This window comes from Molothrus aeneus, chromosome 3 (genome assembly GCF_037042795.1).
Source record: "Molothrus aeneus isolate 106 chromosome 3, BPBGC_Maene_1.0, whole genome shotgun sequence".
Taxonomy (NCBI): domain Eukaryota; kingdom Metazoa; phylum Chordata; class Aves; order Passeriformes; family Icteridae; genus Molothrus; species Molothrus aeneus.
The window spans coordinates 88678798-88698892 of NC_089648.1; the positions used below are offsets into that span (position 1 = coordinate 88678798).

The 20095-nt window shown below is 43.7% G+C and overlaps 1 protein-coding gene across 5 annotated transcripts; it reads left to right on the forward strand.

Moving 5' to 3' along the window:
• The first annotated feature begins 780 nt into the window (after nucleotides 1–780).
• Nucleotides 781–18962, forward strand: CNR1 (cannabinoid receptor 1). 5 transcript variants are annotated; one of them, XM_066547336.1, is made up of 4 exons: nucleotides 781–977; nucleotides 8169–8261; nucleotides 8705–8761; nucleotides 13775–18962. In XM_066547336.1, the coding sequence occupies exon 4, from the start codon at nucleotides 13836–13838 to the stop codon at nucleotides 15255–15257; it is 1422 nt and encodes a 473-aa protein (XP_066403433.1). In that variant the 5' UTR covers nucleotides 781–977; nucleotides 8169–8261; nucleotides 8705–8761; nucleotides 13775–13835; the 3' UTR covers nucleotides 15258–18962. The 5 variants fall into 5 exon arrangements, with proteins under 5 accessions (XP_066403433.1, XP_066403434.1, XP_066403432.1 ...); XM_066547333.1 differs by lacking the exon at nucleotides 781–977 and adding an exon at nucleotides 1584–1932; XM_066547337.1 differs by lacking the exon at nucleotides 8705–8761.
• The last annotated feature ends 1133 nt before the right edge of the window (nucleotides 18963–20095 follow it).

The following is a 20095-nucleotide window of genomic DNA, read 5'->3' on the forward strand; positions in this document are numbered from 1 at the left end:
AAAGTATGTCAAAACCCTGGTGTTCCACAGGAAATACTGGGACGGGGAAAGGACGCCCCACGAGGGCCGCCACAGCCACCAACCTCCGCAGCCCGCTGCGTGCGCCAGCCCCGCGGCCCCGGGGCGAGAGCGGAGCCGGTCCCCGCTGTCCCCACGCGGTGCGGGCGGGTGGCGGGGCCGGGCCGGGTCCCCGCGGCGGGGATGCGCTGTCCGCCCCCCCGGGCCGGAGGAGGCGCTGCCTTCCACATTGGCTGGGGGCCGGCGCGCCGCCTCCCCGGCCCCGCTCCTCGGCGCCCGGCCGGGGGGCGCGGCGGCGGAGCGCCGGCAGGACGGGGCTCGCGGCGGGGCAGCGCCCACGGCCGGCGGGAAGCGGGGTGGGGCACGGCCCGAAACGGAGCCGCTCTCCGCCGCCCGCCCCCCGCGGTGTTCCCCGGTGTTCCCATGTCCCTCCCCCGGGGCGAAGTTTGGCCAGCGCCGCCTGTCCGCCCCGGTGCTGCCAGGGCCGGGACAAAAGGCACACACTGACACGTGATGGGCGCCGGGCTTCATAAATGGGACCGAAGCGGGGCGGAAGGCGGGGGGGACGCAGCGGCGGCGTGTGCCGGAGCCACGCCGGGCGCCCGGAGGCTCCCGCGCTGCCTCCCCGCGCCGAGGCGGCGGCGGGCGGAGGCGGCGGAGGAGGGGGCGGGCGGGCGGCACATGGAGCGGCGGCGGCGGCAGGGCGGCGGAGCCCGGCGTGCCGCCTGAGCCGGGCGAGCGAGGGCGGCGGTGGTCGGAGAGGAGGCGCCGAGGGGAGGGAAGCGAAGAAGGGGAGGCAGCCGGGGGGAGAAGTCTCTCACCTCCTCCTTCCCCTCACCGGCACCGCCTCCTCGGCGCTCCCCAGTGCTGGGGTGCCCGGGTGGGGCGGCGCTCCTGCTCCCTGCCGGGGGTCGGCGCGGCCGGAGCGGGCGGGGAACGCGGCCGGTGCCGTGCGGAGGGTAAGGACGGCGCGGGCGGCGGGGGGGCAGGGGAGGGCGGCGGGTGCCCCCCGGTCGGGGGCCAGGGACCCTTCGTCCTCCTCAAAGTTTGTTGGCGGCGTGGGTGGGAGGGGGTTTTTCGGGGAATGACACCGCCTGCCCCGACGGCGGAACGGGCGGAGGGGAGGCGGCTGTCTGCGGAGCATCCCTCCCCGCGATCCACCGCCGCGTCCCGCGGCGATCGCGACCCACGCTGCGGCGGGGCCGGGGACCGCGCTGGTCTCGCCTGTGCCCCGGGCACGGCCCCGCGCCGCCGCCTCGGGCGGCTGGGGCGAGTTGGAGGTAGCCCGGGGGCCACCCGGGACAAGCCGGTGGTCCCGGGAGCGCAGTTTGGCTTCGCGAGCCCGGCCGGAGGAGGGGGGACCCGGCGGCCGAGGGGAGCCCGGCAGCGGGCGGGGGTGCGGGCGGCTGGTGGCGTTATGGTTAACACGCGTCTATTCTTCTGTGCGCGGAGCCGGTCGCCTCCCGGGCTCCCACAGGACCTTATCTGACACCGGAGGTTTTTCCTCTCGTCCTGACCCACTGGTGATTTACAGCGGGTAGCATTCAGCCCGGCTTTCCTGTGCACTTTTCCTCTCAAAACTCTGTCTGTGAGGCTGTGACCGAAATAAAAGGCGGTTCGCAATTTTGCGCGCAGTGATGTTCCGTTAAAAATGTCACTTAGGCGTTCAGCATCCTCAGAATATCAGTAGGGTTTGTTGGTTGGTTGGTTGGTTTGTTTTTGTCTGAAATTTGGAAATCTGGGGGGGAAAGAGCTGAAAAAGAGTGAGCCTTTTAAACTTAACGCAGCGTTTGTCATGTGAAATCTTCATCTGTTGAGAAATAATTTTGAGTATCCAGATGGGCTTATTTCAAATGGGCATCTTTTTGTCTCAAAGACGTCTGCAAATCTCCATTGAGAATACCCATGGATGAGGTATGTACCGAGCCTTTGGTAGGAGAGAGCTCATTACTGTGATTGCAGTTTGATTAAGTAAAATGGTGTCAGAAGATGAAGTCCATAGTTTTCCTTCTTTCTCTGAAATTGTTATCACTGTTATTTTCTGTATGGCAGCAAATTATAACATTAAGAGTTTCTGCACATGTTTTTTTTTTCTTTCAGAAGATAAAGGCTCATCTATAACATACAGCCAGATAACAAAATTCCCCTTGAGTCTCTCCTAGGGTTTAAAAAAACAAAAACAATGTAGCTTTTTTAACCTGCTAAAGGTGTAGTAATTTTTTTTCGTTTTTTCTTAGATGCATCATGTTGTTTTCATTGTTATTGTTCACCCTTTCTTAAAGGAATATGGCATTCTCTGCTGGGGGTGGCATTGCTGTTAAGGCAAAGAATCAGAGCGCTACTAAATATGATGTTTAATAACAAAATGTACAGCATTGCTAAAATTACTTGGCTGTGCTTAATTATTTTTGTGTTACACCTCATATCAACCACCAGCATGTGTTTTTCCTTCTCAAGAAGAGAAAAAAACCCTGTGACTATAGTAAGAATATTTGTTATGCAGGCAGAGTTTATTAAATCAGTCATAAAAGAAATGAACGTAACATCTTTAAACAGTTCAGAAGATGAATGTGTAATTCCTGATTTGCTTGAGGTTAAAATTAGTTTTGTAGCAACGAGTAACAGCTTTGCTTTATTATCTGTTGGTCATTTGAATAAGAGGCAGAACCGTTTGAATAAAACCATTTTAAAGCAGAATTCATAAAAACAATAATTGTTTGACTGAGCCAGCAGGCACCTATTGCCAGAAAGGAAAAAAAAAAGTTGGCTAGGTAAAGAAATTGACTTATTTGCTGAGAATTTAGCTCGTTGACCAGTCTGTGATACCTAAACACACAGGAATGGAATCAAAATACCTATAAAACTCAAGGTGAAGGTGGAAGCAGGTTATAGTATTGCGAGGATGAGCCGGTGGATGCCTTTGATCCTGGCTGTTGTTCTTTGATGAATGATGTGAGCTCAGTTGCATAAAGAACCCCGTTAAAGGCTTTCATGCTCTGTTGAAGGACTGGCAGGTCTTAGCCAGTGCAAACCTCTCTTTAACTTCCTCTATTACAAGTTTTTGATTGGGCAGCAAAAGTTTAGAAAGAAATAACTTTTTTTTTTTTTCTTTTTGAAGCCATTTTTGACTTTCAGCCTTTAATGTGGCTGTCTCTAAATGCTTGCATCCCACTGGGAATTTTGGTGCTGAAAATGCTACACACTAGAGAGGGAGAGCTGGTTTTCTTTTTTATTGAGTTGAGGTGAGGTAGGTGAGGAGACTAAGAATCGAAACTCATGTATTAATTTAGTATTGCCCAAGATTTTTATGAATACATTGCCATTCTTGATGCTGTAGGTCTCATGCACTGTCTTCTGCTCTCCTAGTTTCTCTAATTCTGCATGGTTTAAAGAGAAATTACTGTAACTTCTCAAATGCAAACTTTGTGACCTCTCTAGTCATATAGTGACCTACCTAGGCATCTGCAGAATCCATTTTTCTCAATGGTGATTGTTATTAATTTCTTTCCAGATGTCTATTTTGTCTTTATTTGACAGTCCTCATGAAACAGTAAATTATTTTCTTGCTGCAATTTCTGAAATGGTTTAGGCTATGTAACATGATGAATGTTCTACAAAACCACTCATTGGCCATTTAGGTGAGAATTTGGAGATTTTTCTCTTCTCTAGCAGCAAATCCGCAGTCTGTTGATGGTTTAAAATTCATACTGTGGGCGACCCTAACGCTGGGATTTGGCCAAGTTCAAAGCAGCTATGCAGATGGACACACAAGGCAGAAGGCAGAGGGAAATAGACCCTTTTAATCATAACAAGACTGCTCTGTTTTCTTATCTGCAGTGGAAATGCATGCAAGTCCCTTGTACCTAAAAGCAAGCTTGCAAATGTGCCAGAATAGACAGCAAGAGCATTTGTTACTAATGCAAAGTTAAAAATGTGACAACCTGTCTTCTCAGTGCTGCTCTGGATGTCTCCATTTCTAGACTGACACTGTACTGCTGCCAAAAGTGCACATCCCATCACTGTTGGTGGGATAAGGATTCCCCCCCAAAACTCACACCCTTTGAAAGTGTGTGGCTTTGTTAATGACTGCTGAAACCAGCTATGACCTGTCCTTTTGAAATGGCTGTAAGCCCTTATAAATCAATTTCTTGTTAGAAAGAACTTTTTTTTTCCCCTTTTTCCCGAAGGTACCATTTTTGCCCATGAAAAATGATCGGGTTTGCAACATAAGGTCGGAGCACATTTTATTCTGCCATTTGTGCCTCATGCAGGGGCATTATGGTGGTGCACACCCCAAGCCTGGGTCTGCTTCTCTTCAGTGGGAACATCCTTTCTTGGTGAAACTGGCCACATCCAAATTACAGACAAAATAGGTATTTCATTACAGTGTGTGCCAGTATGATGTTCACTTCTTATACCTTGGCTGGACTGTTGGTGAAAGTGGATGTTCTATACAATTCAGATGTTGTATTGTTTCTGTAGAATGAGGCTAGATGACATCAAATAGTGCCTCATCCTTTGTTAACCTCTTTTATGGCAATTAAGTATTCTTAAGAAAGATGTGTTTACTCACTACAAAGTACTGAGCAGGAGCAGGTCTGTACTGTCAATTCCCCTTCAGCCCTCACTGGAGTAGTTTCCATCTTTCTGCATTTTGGGAAACATTTCAAAGTTTATGTTTAGGATCTTGGGGGGCTCCCACCTTCCTGTTCTCCTGAGGATGTGAAACATGCTCTCAGAAATAACTGCTCTTATTCAGTTGTGCCTCTGTTTTAAGGAATGCAGCACTGAAGTCCAGACTATGTACATGCCTGGAATGTTAGGTGACATGTATACATACATGCAAAAAAACTTTTGCAGGATCTCAGTGATAGATATATTATTTTTAGATTCTTGCTTTTAGCCAAAAAGGCTGTGTATAAGGGGATTCAAAAGGATGTTCAGCAATCATCTTGCCTATATTTTTTGTACCTACACTTGTCTGCATATACTCTAGCACTTGAAATTTGGGTTTATGCATGACATGCATGGGTTTGTGAGACTTCAGTTCTTCCTCTAGGCATGTGATTTGTTTGTTTATGTCTATTTGTAAGTTTATGCATAGAAGTATACCTATATATATAAAGTCATAACTCATCCCTCAGTATATTTTAGCTATTTTTCCAAGTCTGATGTAATATTGGCTGAAGTCTCTCCACAATTTGTTGTTCTGCTACTTGGATATCAAATTCTACTGTAATTTCTTTTCACTTCTCCTCTTCCCTCCCTCTCTCCTTTTTTTAAAAAAAGAAAAGCATCTGCATATTTCAAAGACATACACCATTGCCAAGCAATCTGGTGTAGTGGCTTAATATGCTGGCAAATAATTTCACAAGTTATTTGTGTGTGTGAAGGCAGTATATTTGAATATCATTATGTTGTGAATATAACTATGAAGACAGTTATCTGAGCTTATTTAAATCTTAGGAAAGGCCAGACATCTCCAGAAATGAAAAAATGGTTTTCATTTTTTAATTGGGAGTGCGTACTTTTGTCCTTTGCTAATGGTGGTGGCACGGGACATCGCAGTTTCCCAAAAGCCTTTTTGTCCTAGCTTCTGAGCATTGCCAGTACTTGATGGCCTAAAAAAAGTCTGCAGGAGAGGCAGACTCTTGAAGACTGAGGTAGAAGGGATGTTGCTTTGCAATGTGTTGCTGGCCTTCTGTGCACTAATATTTGTCATTGACTGTGAACGTCTTTTTCACTTTTGGTGTGTTTTTCCGCTGTATGGGTCACTCAATGGCTCCATTTGAGCACTCTTTTCCTTTCCACCTTTGAACTCTGTATCCTGTATGTCATTTTCCTTAAGCAGTTTGATTTTTGTTATGTCCCTGGCCAAATTTGCTCGGCTAACCTCTCCTGAGTGTCCCCAACCTGATCCCAACTGTCAGTGTGTACAGTGCTGTCCTTTTCTCTGACCTTACCAAGGATGGCTTCTCAGAGCCCTTTGCATCTTTCTTCATCATTTGAATACAGATCAGAAATGGACTTTCAAAAGAGCAAGTCATTGCCTGCAGAGTGAGCAGTGGATCTGTTCTTTCTTTATGGTGAGATATGAAAGATCCCATTAGCTTTATCTTTCAGCTTATGGAGGTGTCTCTGAAGTTCACACAGCTCAGAAGAGGAGGGAGGTTTTCTCTCATGAATTTTCTTCTCCACCTGATCTGCTTTCCTCCAGCCTATCACAAAGGCTCTTTCTCTAAAATCTGTATCCCTGCCTCACTGAGGCACTTCCACTTGGGTCTTCCTTTTTTGCCTTTCTCCACTTTGCTCCTGTCTTGCTTGGAGATGTCTTATTCCCAGTATAAGGACAGTAGTTATCCTTCCTCTCTCCTAGCAATCCTTACCACACCAATAACTTAACCCACATTACCATTGCTCTTGGCATCTCTTTGCTATCTCATGATTTCTTTAATTAAAACTTGTTACAGCCGGTTTGTTGAGGGGGGATGAGATGGCAGATATATACTCTGTGCAGTTTATGAGAATTCTCCCTGGAGCCTGATGTTTTTGCTATTTTTCTGTCTCTAAACCTTACTCTTTTAATAAAGTTCTCTAATATCTTCTGCTGCAACAAATTTGTGACCTTCTGTGTTCTGTTCTGGTCATTGGATAGAAACTATTTTCTAGGAGTGGTTCTCTCCCTCTCTCCCCTCTCTCTCTCTTTTCTTCCTAATAAATGTGGTTTTCCTCCAGTTTAATCCTCTAGATATTACATTCTTCTGGAGACCTTTAGCATTTATGATCCAATGGAGCCTGGTCTTTTATGTCCTGCTCTGTTGTTTCAAATTACTTCTCTCCCTTAAACTACACGTGTACTAAGCTGCCATTTCTTCTAGGTACTTCCAAGAGATTGAGTGTTAACCCCTTATCTCTTTTGCACCTGGCTGGGCTTTGCTGTCCCCATTTAACATTTATGTCAATTCTGCTCAGCAATAAGTGCCTGCACCTTTTGGCATTAGAGAATGGATAGAGAAGAGGCTGGAAATGACAGGATTTCTGTCGGAATTTTAAAATCCGAGATGAACTCTTTTGTGATAAACTTTGAGAGTCCAAAATTAACCAGCTTCCATTCCAGTTCTCTTCCATTTTCTTTAAAATGTAAGTACCATGGCATTGTATCAAACTTTTCATATTATCTGTTCATTCTTCTTCATTGGAAAAGAAGAATAGAAAGTCCTTTATCAGGAAACCAGTCCTTAAACTGTGATTTTAAGCAAGTAACAAGGTCATGATTGCTTCACTGTTTCCTTTCATCTCAGTCTTTCATACTTCAGCAAGATTCCTCATCCTCTTTCAAAATTCTATTTTTAGATGAAATTAAGACAATATGAAGTAAACTGTGAAAGATCTGTAAATCTACAGTTTTACAATAGTCACCTCTGCCTTCCATCCCTTCTCCCAAAAGCTGGGCAGAGCAGGTAGCTCTAGTTTCCTGTTAATATTACCCTGATGGTTCTCTTGGCTGGTTTGTGACTTCAGTACTTCATCTTGTCTATAACTTGGTAGGAAATGTGTTGTATAAGGGGTTGTGTTTTACAAGCTGAGGAGTTTTGGGTGACCTCAGGAGTTCTAGAGATTTTTCACAGGCAGACAGGGCAGCTGCCCCCACACTTCCTCCTCTGCATCTCTGTGGGATGCAGGAGGTGCATCCTTGGTTTGCTTAATTCAGAGGAAGGGCTTCAAGCTAAGCCTCTCATCAGGCATACACCCTGCCTCTTGGAATATCACTTGGTGTCTTTATTTCTGGATGTTTAGGTCTCAATCCAACATGGAACAATTTGGGCAGTTCAGAGATGGGCAGGAGGATGTAGAGGTTGCCAGCATGCTCACCTGGCTCACAGAGAGCAAAGTTTTGGTCCTTCCCTTGCCCCAGAAGGAGCAGGACTTCAGCCTTGCTTTTGAACCTCTATGATATTAGACACATGTATATGCTCTGGCTGTTTGGGATGTAAGGTGCAGCCTCCTTTCCTCTGTACCTGCAAATCACCTGTGCTAAAACTGGTACACACATCTTGCCAACTTTGGAGGGAGGAAATAATACTATTCCTTTAAAAATATTGTCCATCACTGATTAACACCGTTTTCCCCCTTGTTTTGTTTTTGTTCAGGTTGTCAGCTGCTGGATGCTGGGGGGTGTCACATAGGAGCTATTTGCCCACAAATTGGAGCAGTCCAGCCCTTATCCTGCTAGTGTGCAAACGGTATGTTAATTAACACAAATAACCATGTAGATGTGCCTTCTTGCTAATTAAGGTTCAGCTTGCCAAAGATATGATCATGTTACATAAGAACAAAATTGGGTTCATTACTTGCATGCCCTAGTTTACCCCATAGCTGATAGTGCCTTGCTGTATCTAGAAGATAACATCCCTAATTTGCTCCTCTCCTAGTGTCTGTGCTCCTTCCCGATCCCTCACAGAGAAAATTCTGACTGAAATGAATGCAAGTTTTCCTGAATTAGGAGTGACAGCATATTTGCCATTTTTAGCTAGGAGTAGCACAGTTTTGGAGATGGAGTAGTAAACCAGTAAATAGGATAGGGGTAGCATTGCCTTCACATTCTTCTCAGCATGTGTTCTTTCCTTACTTGGTGTTACTGAGTCTGAGAGTGCCATTTCTCAGTCTGCACATTTCTTTCTCTAAGGCTTGGAAACCTTGTTCTGTCCTCGAAGCTGTATTGTCCATCACCATATGGGATAAGGTAATTATTAGCCATATAAATTTTCATTTTATAGGACAGTTCTAATTCTAGAGGCCAACAGTTACCATGGTAGATCTCATTTCTCTCGCAGTTTTACAGCTGACTGCATATGAGTGTAAATTATTGCTGTTTCTCCTGTGGTAGTACTTTGTGGACCCACTTTGGGAGGAGTTCCACTTATTGGGCACTATGCAAACTTATCAGAAGATAATGCTCTTCTCTGAATTACTTAGAACCTTATAAGGTATAAACAAGGAAAGTGCATTTGTGTGTTTTTATGCATTCAGAAATTGATTGAATTCTTCCTACTTGTCCTTTAGCCTGTTCTTAATTAACTATGATTATCATAGAAGGAATGTATAGACATGGAGATCAAAATATTTTCTAAAATGGAAGCCAAAAAGATTGGTATGTGGATTCCCCTTTCCTGTTTTGATTCCTTTTCTTGCAATGTCAACATTTTTGCAGCTATCAGTATCGTCATTGTATTGCTCATAATTACTTCCGAGGAAGAGCATAAATACTCACTCCTTCTATTCAGGCTATTAAAATTGCTTTATCAATCATCCTATTTTGAAAATTGTAACAAATTCAGCTCTTTTTGTAGACAATGATAAAACCTTTCCAGCTCTCTTTCTACCCCAGAACAGCAGGAGAAGATAGGTAATAGCATTTTAATGAAGTCATGTTCTTGTTCCCCAAGTGAACTGGTCTTGTGGACCAACAAGAAGTCCAAGTAATAGCATTTTAATGAAGTCATGTTCTTGTTCCCCAAGTGAACTGGTCTTGTGGACCAACAAGAAGTCCAAAGGAGGTATAATTCCCCCTATTGTCCTTGATGATGAGTTACCATCCTCTTATATACTATATATATTTTTATTTTGCCTGAAGTGTATTTACATTCTGATACCCAAGCATCGTTTAGGGCTGTATGTAAGCACACAGTGGAGGGCACTAGTAAGGCTTGCCCCGTCGATTCTTCACTAATTCTTTCACTTTGAAGACAGAGCCTTACAAAGTTGTGTCTCCAACCTTCAGGTGATGTTTAACACCATGTGTTTGATTCCTGGTAAAGTAGGCAGGGAAAAAGGGCCGAAGGAAGTTGAAGGCTGTCGCTGCAGACAGCTCAGCCGGGAGTTTGTCAAAGCCACTCCACCTAGTGGCGGTCACTTCGCACAGCTGGGCTGGCAGTGCCCATCAACAGCTGCCGGGTGATGGGAGAACGGTCTGAAATGGTGCTCAGCTATGATTGTTCTGCTCTGGTCTTCAAGATAAAAGATCCTTGAAGTTTTTCTCTGTTGTTTAATTCTTATCTGCAATCATAATTCAGTACTTGCTGTGAATTGCACGCAGTTGTGGAAGTGCACGAAACATTTTGAGTGCCAGTGTTGGTGCAACCTCTCCTTCATATTTAATCAATGTTTCAGTCTTTTTAAAAGCTCTTTTAAAATGAGTGAGGTAGTTGAGCTCATTTATGAAAGGAATGAAGCTGAGAGCTTTGAAAACTCAAAGTTGGAAGAGTGGATTCTGGCAGGGCAGGAGAGTTCTTGGCAGGACAGGGAGGCTCTCCCTTACTGCCACTCTGCCCATGAGAGGAGCTTTCTGCAGCACACAGCTGTCACTCCAGCCCCAGGGAGAGAGGATGAACCTGTATGGAGGACACTTCTTCCCTCTGGAAGCTCTGAGAAGCCAGAGGGGCTCCTGGAATATTTCCTGTGGAGATTGTCATGGCTCTTGGGCAGAACGGGTTTGGATTGTGTTGAAGCCAGCTGCAAAGAGCAGTGTGGCTGCATGGTGTGGGGTGTCTGCTTTCATGGGTGCTGCCTGCTCACCACTCCAGGTTTGGACAGAAATGCTCAGAGCCAAAATGTGTGTGACACTGGCATTGCTTCTGTCACTGTCTTTTCTTTCTATGTCAAATCGTGCAGCACCTGTGTCCTGATATCTGCAGTACCAGAGATGCAGTCTTGTTTTTACCAGACAGCGATGGAAAACCTCGCTGATCTCTTCAGTGCATTTTAATAGTGAGCTTATACTGGGATAAACTAGTATCTAAATTAAAATAAATGAATTTCCTGTAAAGTGTAATTCCAGATCAGGCAAATGGTTGTTTTACTGCAACTTTAATAAAAATCAACTGCAGCTTGAATAGGTGCATGCACACATACTGCTAGAAATTTCCAATTAGGATATTCCCAGCAGCAAACAAAACCAAAATTAATGTTAGCAGCATCCCCCAAAGCCTAAACTACACTACTAATGAACTCCCAAGTACTCTGAAAGAAAACTCTCTTTGCAGAGACAATAAGGTGAAAATTACTGTAATAATCTCAATGTAAAAATACAGAGGAAAAAAAAATCATTGACATTCAAAGTAAGACTTGCCTCTCCTGATCCCATTAACCATGTTGTTAGCATAGCATATGCATGCATAGTGATATTGTCACATAACTCACTGCCACCTTCAAAAGAGCACACAAAAATTCGTGTTCTTTCATTTGTATTTCAAATAAAGGTACGGGTTGCATGGCACCTAATTCTGAGAAAGTCTGTACTTGACATGACTCCAGCAGGGATCAGCTACCTCATAACAATTTGTTTGTCTGTCTAGCAGAAGTGCTCAGTTGAATACAATTTATGAAGCTTTCCTCAGACATAATCTTCTCGACATGGGGCTGTGGCTTTACTCATTAAAATGGTTCCCTTCTGTCAAAAGCTTGAATAGTAGAGGATACCACAGCAATATTTACATATTTATAGAACTACTTTTTTATTTAATATTTTTGGGTAGTTTTTAAATTAATAACACATTCTTCACTTCTGGTTGTAAAATGGTGTTACAATGCCAAGCTTAAAGTTGCCGAGCTTCACCCAAAGCAGATTTACCAGCGGAGTCATCTTTGCAGAGTGTAACATCTGCAAATTCTCTAGGAACAGCTATAAAACAGAAAAGTACCTTCCATATTAGATGATTGCTGTTCATTTTTAATGTATGCTTCAGTGACATTTCCCTCCTTCACTGCTCACGCCCTCAAAATCAAATTCCTTAATACTGTCTGTCTGTCTAATAATTGTTATTTGCTGAGAAAACTGTGTCTGCAAATGCTGACTCAGCCAGTATATTTTGTGTGTTGTGTCTATCCTGGTAAGGGTTGTTTGTACTCATTCGCAGCATTGGAGTTGCAGTGTCTTCTGAAGGTCTAAGTTCATATATTCCCTTTAATACTCAATGTCCAGGCCAGCTTAATAAAAGGCAAAACTTGAAAGAGCTATGGAAAAAGTCTTGAGTGTTCACGTGCTATAAGGGCAGTATAAATATATCATCAGCCAAGTGATCTCCGCTTCTTTGGAAATGCTCATGATTTCACATATTTTTGAGTACTGCTATTGTTGTAGAGAGGCATTCTTTTCTTCTTTCCTATAGTTTTCATGGGAAAAGAGAACAGTGGTACCTACTGTGCATGTCTTCTCTTTAGGAGTTGAGGTGATCAGTACTCTGATTTTGTACTAAATAAACTCTTGCAGCCTTTCTGAGCATTTATTGTCAGTTGTGTAAAGTGAACAGGTTAGGTCAGTACAGGCCTATGTACTGGCATCTAGGATTTCTTGAGTGCAACAATTTTCTCCCCGCTAAAAGCAAGAAGCTTGGTTTGCTCCTGTTGCTGATTAATCATCGAGATGTCCCATAGCAGATGTAGAATATTTGTTGCACAGTAGTGATTCTGGCTCTTATTTGTATTCAGATCACTCTCATCCATTGAGGTGGTGGAAGGGGGCCCTAAAGCAGATGTTCAATCCATTTTCAAGGCATTTTCTACCAGCAAAGTAATATAAAGGAGTACAGCATAACAAGAGCTGTAAGATTTCTCTTACATGTTGGTGCATGCTCAGGTGCTGATGGGGTCCTCTCCCAAGGGAACCCTGACCAGGAGTTGTTCCCCACAACTAGACACCATCCATGAGCAAAGGCTGTACTTGACAGATCTGAGACCACTGGCTACTTGGGGACCTTCTGCTGAGTCCCCCCAGTTTTGGAGGGGACAGAATGTTTTTGAGGGTATCCCCAGGGGTACAAATTACATTACAATGCTTCTTACAGAAGCAGTAGCTCCTGGTTCCTTTTGCCTGGAATTTTGGCCATGGCTTAAACTTGGTGCCATGTTTATCTAGACAAACTTGAACCATCCTGACTGAGGCTTCTGGTGTGTACAGAGCAGATCACTGATTGTCTCACTGACTTAGCATGGCTGTCACCTTTCATGAAACTGTGGACAGAGCTGGGTAACAGCTGGGTAACCCACCTCCCTCATATTGCACAAACATCCCAGTACCTTAGTTTGCTTAGCAGAAGGAAGGAATAGAATAATCTTTGTATATGAGTGTAATGAAACGATATATTTATTGATCGAATACCTTGCTAATAAGTTTGCAGTAGCAAATTCAGGATGTTAATAGACCTCAGATTGCCATTGCAGGATAATAAGAATATAGAGGCATACTGGGCGAGCTGTGAAATCTGGAGTGCATGGCTCTGTCCCTGTCGCCTCTCTGTTGTCAATTTTTCAAAACCCTCTGTGCCTTTTGAAAGAAAAACAAAGAAGGTGGTGACTCAGTTTAGTGCTGCTCTTGCAGTGGCTCTTGGTATTATCTAAATGAAGCAAGCCCAAGGAATATTGGTCTGCAAGGTGCTTTGCAATCAGAAGCTGAGAAAAATATCTTTCTGGTGGAGCAGCTCATAAGGTTTTGATGAGAAATGAAAATTTCTTTCCTGTGAAACACTCAATTCCCTGTGCCTCTGTTTTTCATGTCGCTTCTTAGTGTAATTCAGTTTTAGTGAAATCTAGGTGATTTCTCTCTAAGTGCTCTACCCACCCTGATTTCCCACAATGGCAAAGTTAGACCTGCACTGAATACCAGAGAAGGGTTGATTTTGTTTGACACAGTTCTGCTAAGTTGTCCGTGGAGTTTGTCACCCTGTTTATGTTAATGAAGTCTGATCTTTTCCCCATATAGGACTTCCTCCGATGCATTTTTCCATCCCCCAAGTATCTCTGAAACCAACAAGACTGGGGTTATGAAGTCAATTCTAGATGGCCTCGCAGATACAACCTTCCGAACAATCACGACAGATCTCCTTTACGTGGGCTCCAACGATATCCAGTACGAAGACATGAAAGGTGACATGGCATCCAAGATGGGGTACTACCCCCAAAAGTTCCCCCTTTCTTCCTTCAGGGGTGATCCTTTCCAAGAAAAAATGACTGGAGGAGATGATTCCCTGTTGAGCATTATTCCCTCAGAGCAGGTCAACATCACAGAGTTTTACAACAAGTCCCTGTCCACTTTTAAGGATAATGAGGAGAATATACAGTGCGGGGAGAACTTTATGGATATGGAGTGTTTTATGATCCTGAACCCCAGCCAGCAGCTGGCCATCGCCGTGCTGTCGCTCACCCTGGGCACCTTCACAGTCTTAGAGAACCTCCTCGTCCTGTGCGTCATCCTCCACTCCCGAAGCCTCCGGTGCAGACCCTCCTACCATTTCATCGGCAGCCTGGCTGTGGCCGACCTCCTGGGCAGTGTGATTTTTGTCTACAGTTTTGTGGATTTCCATGTTTTCCACCGGAAGGATAGCCCCAACGTCTTCTTGTTCAAGCTGGGTGGAGTTACAGCCTCCTTCACCGCCTCCGTAGGTAGCCTTTTCCTCACGGCAATAGACCGGTACATCTCTATACACAGGCCGCTAGCTTATAAAAGGATTGTCACCCGACCAAAGGCTGTCGTAGCATTTTGTGTGATGTGGACCATCGCTATCGTAATAGCCGTTCTTCCTCTGCTCGGCTGGAACTGCAAAAAGCTCAACTCTGTTTGTTCGGACATATTCCCTCTCATCGATGAGACGTACCTGATGTTCTGGATCGGGGTCACCAGCGTCCTCTTGTTGTTCATTGTCTATGCCTACATGTACATTCTGTGGAAGGCTCACAGCCACGCTGTTCGCATGCTGCAGCGAGGCACGCAGAAAAGCATAATCATCCAGTCGACGGAGGATGGTAAGGTACAGATCACTAGGCCTGATCAAACTCGTATGGACATCAGGTTAGCCAAAACCTTGGTCCTTATCCTAGTTGTTTTAATCATATGCTGGGGCCCTCTCCTTGCCATCATGGTGTACGATGTCTTTGGGAAAATGAACAAGCTCATCAAGACTATCTTTGCCTTCTGTAGCATGCTCTGTTTGCTGAATTCAACAGTGAATCCCATCATCTACGCTCTAAGGAGCAAGGACTTGCGACACGCCTTCCGCAGCATGTTCCCCACCTGCGAAGGGACGGCGCAGCCCCTCGATAACAGCATGGAGTCTGACTGCCAGCACAAGCACGCCAACAACGCGGGGAACGTGCACAGGGCTGCCGAGAGCTGCATTAAGAGCACAGTTAAGATTGCCAAAGTTACCATGTCTGTCTCCACAGACACAACTGCTGAAGCGTTGTAAGTCAGAGACTTCTTAGCGTTGTGAAAAAAAAGGAGTTTAAGTTTAAAAAAAATAAAAATTTAAAAAATCAACAACAAAGTAAACCAAACCCATGGCTTAACGTGTTTGTACACTCCTGTAATATTTTTTGATTTGTCATTGTAAACTGAGCGATGATTGTGTTAAGAGCATTACCATCAGCCAGTTCTTCAGGTTTTACAATTAGGGATTCTAGCTAAATTTTCACAAGTTTTTCTCAAAAGGTGTTTACTGAATAATAATGTTTCCTGAAAGAGGACAGAGAAAATACCAGATTAGCAATCGTTCCTTTGGGGGTGTGAAGAAGAATTGTGAAACCTAATTGAAAAATAACACGTCCTAAACCAATACCATCAAATTAGAAAAACAAGCCTTGTAATCATCTGTTCATTTCAATGTGAAATGTATTTCATGTCTGTAAGTAATAGGAGTTTCTGAATTTTTCCAAAAGCAGCAGTGCTGAGTTTAGAGGTTTTGTAAAACGTGTCGTGTCCCGTGAATTGTGTGCTGTTTTATTATGTGTTATTGATATTTGTCTGATTAAACAAAGTGATAAGGTAGAATTCCGTGGAAATAACGTGAAACATGATATGTAAACCCCATTGAAAACACTTACTGTATTTGAAGAATTCCTATGAGACATTTTGGAAATTTTACACTTTTAGTGGTCTTCTGTGGACTTAGAGGAGAGGCTTTGTGTTCTTCTACTAAAATTATTTCCCACTACCCTTTACTTCTTTATGCATATGAGACTAACAGCAACAGAGGAATAGAGGAGGAATGTGAGAAAGGAATGCACTGGTTCAGACTTTTAAATACCACTGCGTTTATACAGAAGGATTATTTTTGGTTTCACAGACTACTGCCCTGCTCTTGGGCATTGCCTGAACACAAGTACTGAAAAGCAAAGGTTCCGGATATTTGGCTCCTTTAGTGGGCATCTGGTTTTAAGCCATGTGCTGGTTTTGGACCACTGAAGACAGCATGTGTCAGACTCAATGTGCGATGTTATCACTGTGCAGTCAATGTGTACTTCAAGTGTGTCACATTCCTGTATCCCAGGTCTAAGCAGATTCAGAGCCTGAGATGCCAAACTCTCGTCTTCACTAAAAGAGGAGGAAATATTGTCAGACTTAGACATTTTCTTATTGTGTGAGCGTGTATATAAATAAGTATCTCTGTGTGTGTACGTGTGTGTGTGTGTGTGTGTGTGTGTGTGTGTAAGTATTCTAACCAGTGTGAGTCATGGTAGCATAGCTAAGATGGGACACTATGACCAAATGTAACTGTATTTCTTGTTGCACGCTTTGCACACGAATTCTGTTTCTAAAATTGAGTTCTTCCAATTGATTACTGGTGAAAGTACCGTATTAAGAACATCTTGATCCATGCCGAAGTGTGTATCCATGTGCTAGAGGAAGCAACCTTTCAGTTGCACTTGAGAATAAGGGAAACGAGAGGTAGAGAGCATGGAATGAGCCTGCTTTGACAAATGCTGCAGCTGATGGTGTTCCTGAAGACTGAGAAAGCCAGGAGTAAATTGCAGTTTGTTTTAAAGTTTTGAGTTCATTCAAATCTGATAGCTTGCATTGAGGTGCGTCTCTCTGAAACCACTGACAAGGTTTGACACTACCAGGAAGAAGTTACTGAAGGAAAATAGTGACTCTGTTCCATGACAGGACAGTTTCTGCAGCCTGGGACTGTCACAAGGAACATGCTACCAGATAGCCTTTGCAGCATGGATATTCTGTGGTTCTGTTCTGAGTCATAAGGTCTGGGATCCTCTACACTGCTGCCATGGTTTTTCAGACTGTTTCTTCATCCTGCTGTCTGATGTCTACCAAAATTGCTGAAAATGCAGCTTAGTCCTTTAGCTGCCTGGCACTTAATGCAGCAGGGGTGACTTTCTCTGTGGCACAGGGCAAGTGGAGCCAAATCCAGACTGCCCTGCCACCCATCCTTGTGCTTAAGCAGGGAGAGAGAGGGGGCAACAACCCTGGGTCTCTGGCTCCCTTAGTGCAGGCCAGAGCAGGTGGCTGAACAAACACCCAGCTCCTTTCAGCCAGTGGCTCTGGGGGGGTGCACATGGCTCCAAGTTTAGGCTTGGTGAGGGAGGGCATCTCTTAAAGATAAGATTGGACCAGGTGAGGTGCTAAGCAACAGCTGGAAGAGACAGGGGTACTTTCCTCCTCCACCCACCTCCCCTGCAGCTTACCTGTGTGATGGGACAGGGCACTACTGTGCTCTCAGGGAGCCCACTGCAGTCAGCCAAAACCAGTGGATTGCAGAGGATTCCCCGAGGATATCAAGTCCTTCTGAAAGATCTTTCTTATGTCTAGGTCTAGTCCATCCTCAAGCAGTCCTCTTGGAGGGGTGGGGGAAAGCCCATTTGAAATGTTAAGGGTATTTTAAGAGCCATTTTTGAAACTGTCTTCTTGTGAATTAAATGCAAACTTTGTGGAATTTTGTTGTGCATTCAAGTTCTAAATTTTACGATAAATCATGGGACAATGGGGCTGTCTTGGCACTTAACTTGGTGCTTACTGATATAATAAGAAATAGCATCCTGTGAAATGTTATCGTCTGTCATCAGTATCTTCATTTGCATAATGAGTTTTTCTAAAGCTCTGGGAAGTGCATCAGTTCACTTAGAACCATTTATTAAAGAGTTGGCAACAATTTCCTTACATGTTGCACACTAAGTAGAACTATTCTTTCATTAGAAAAATCTGCTGCCGTTCTGAGATAAGCTGTATTTACACTTCAGCTTTAGGTATTCCTAATTTGCAGTTGGCTACCTTCACTTAGTGATAGCACAGCCAAACGATACTGTGTTCCACAGCCACCCACACCACTGTAATCATCATCATCATCATCATCATCATCATGCACCCACCACCTCTAGTTGCAGTTACGTGTGTGTGTACCAACTCCAAGTGTCACGTATCTACCAAGAAGACCATCTATGTCACACGTGTGCAGAGTTAGATTCTCGACAGTCTAATTGTATATTTGTATGATACAATCTCCTCAGTGCTGTGCAATCAATCACTATCCACATCTTGCACTGGCCTTTCGATGAAAATTTTAGTGTGTCTGTTGTGAGATCGACAGAGCGTTCTACCTGCTGTTATTGGGCTGAATGTATGTAAATAAGTGAATTAAAAAAAAAAAAAGTCATCTGTACAAGCAGTGGCCTAAAAAGTCTGTAATTGTGAACTAGGAAAATTGTTGAAGTTGCTGTGACATCTCAAATACTACCTTTGAATAAACTGTTTACAGGGTCTCTTGGGATGCTGTTTCACAGTGAAAGGAGAATTTTTCCTTGTGATAATATGAGGTAAAGAAATCAGATTACCTGAGATTTTTATTTCCAGTGTTTCGAAGTGGAGAACATAACTCTTTATTGTCTGTAAATCTAACATTATTACTTCCTCTTAGAAGAATATTGTATCATTAGATGTTTGTTTGAGCTGGTAACATTCTTGCAAATGTTGCAATATTTTTCATTAGCAACTTGTATAATAGTTTGTACACAAGTACTGTTCAGATTGTCATGAAAAGTAGCTTTGACCATTTACTTACCAGTAGCAGAATAGTATTTCTGTAAGATTTCCAGTGTATTCCTACCATATCATATTTTATTTCTATAATGTGATTAAACTGTTATTTATTCATGGAGAAAAAGTATTCTTCTGCTTTTTTGTTTTCCAAATTTTGAGATAACTGAGGAAGCCGCATGATGATGCTGCCTCATCCCACGATCTGGTGCTCTACGTTTTGTTTATAAGTTTGTCTGTCAGATTCTGAAACAACTGCTTAAACAACTTGACAACAGGTTGTCAAGCTTTGTGGGTTTTAATTGTACGTTGATGTGTTTGAAGGAGGAGGTAGATCATATATTTTATATTTGTGTATCCAGTACTATGGAGACAAGAGAAATGACAGTTCAAACTTAATCTCCTGTTCCATTATGTAGGCAATTTCCCCTTTCCTCAGTATTAGCCAAAATGCAATAAATTCCTTTTGCCTTCCTCAGATTAATGTTAGCTCAAAGATGTCACATTTAGACAAACCCCTGTACTTCTGAAAAACAAAACACAAAAGAACAGAAGAAAGGAATACAAATTAAAATAGTGCTGCCAGCAGCAGTGATGACCTAAATGAGTTATTAGGGGTTGTAAATGTAATCAAAGATTGGAGATAAACTGAAGCCCCTAAAACAGTTACTTTCAAGAGATGATGGGTTAAAGCATAGAATATAAAGCAGTTATGGGAAATATTCAATGTTAGGAAATCACATAGAGCAATAAATTGAGTAAGGTATGGAACACAATGACAGGGAAGAGATAAGGACAGACAGTGATAAGTTAAGAACTGCTGGGTAAAGCACGTTTAGGGCCAACATGTCAAATTGACCCTGAGACCCTTGCCAAGGCCTGGAGACTAAGCCAACTACACCGGGAATTGACCAAATTTGGGGAGAGGTTCAAAAGTTTAAAGAGGAAGACTCCTCGAAGCTGATGAAGGCCGACCGGAACGACCCCTGAGAAGATCCTCAAAAGAGAAGTCCCCGCCCACGCTCCGCCTACACCACTCCCCATATGTATATGCATGAATATGATGTAATCCCAAACCTAAAACTGTATAAAAAGGTACGCTTTTGCTATAAAGATTTAGAAATCCCATTTTAGGATTTCTCCGACGTCGTAATAAAATACCTCCTGCTTATTTGACTGAGTCTCTTAAGCAGTAATTTCTCGCCTTTTGGGGCAAAAATCGGCATCATTTCTGGCGACCCAGATGGGACGAAGCAGGGG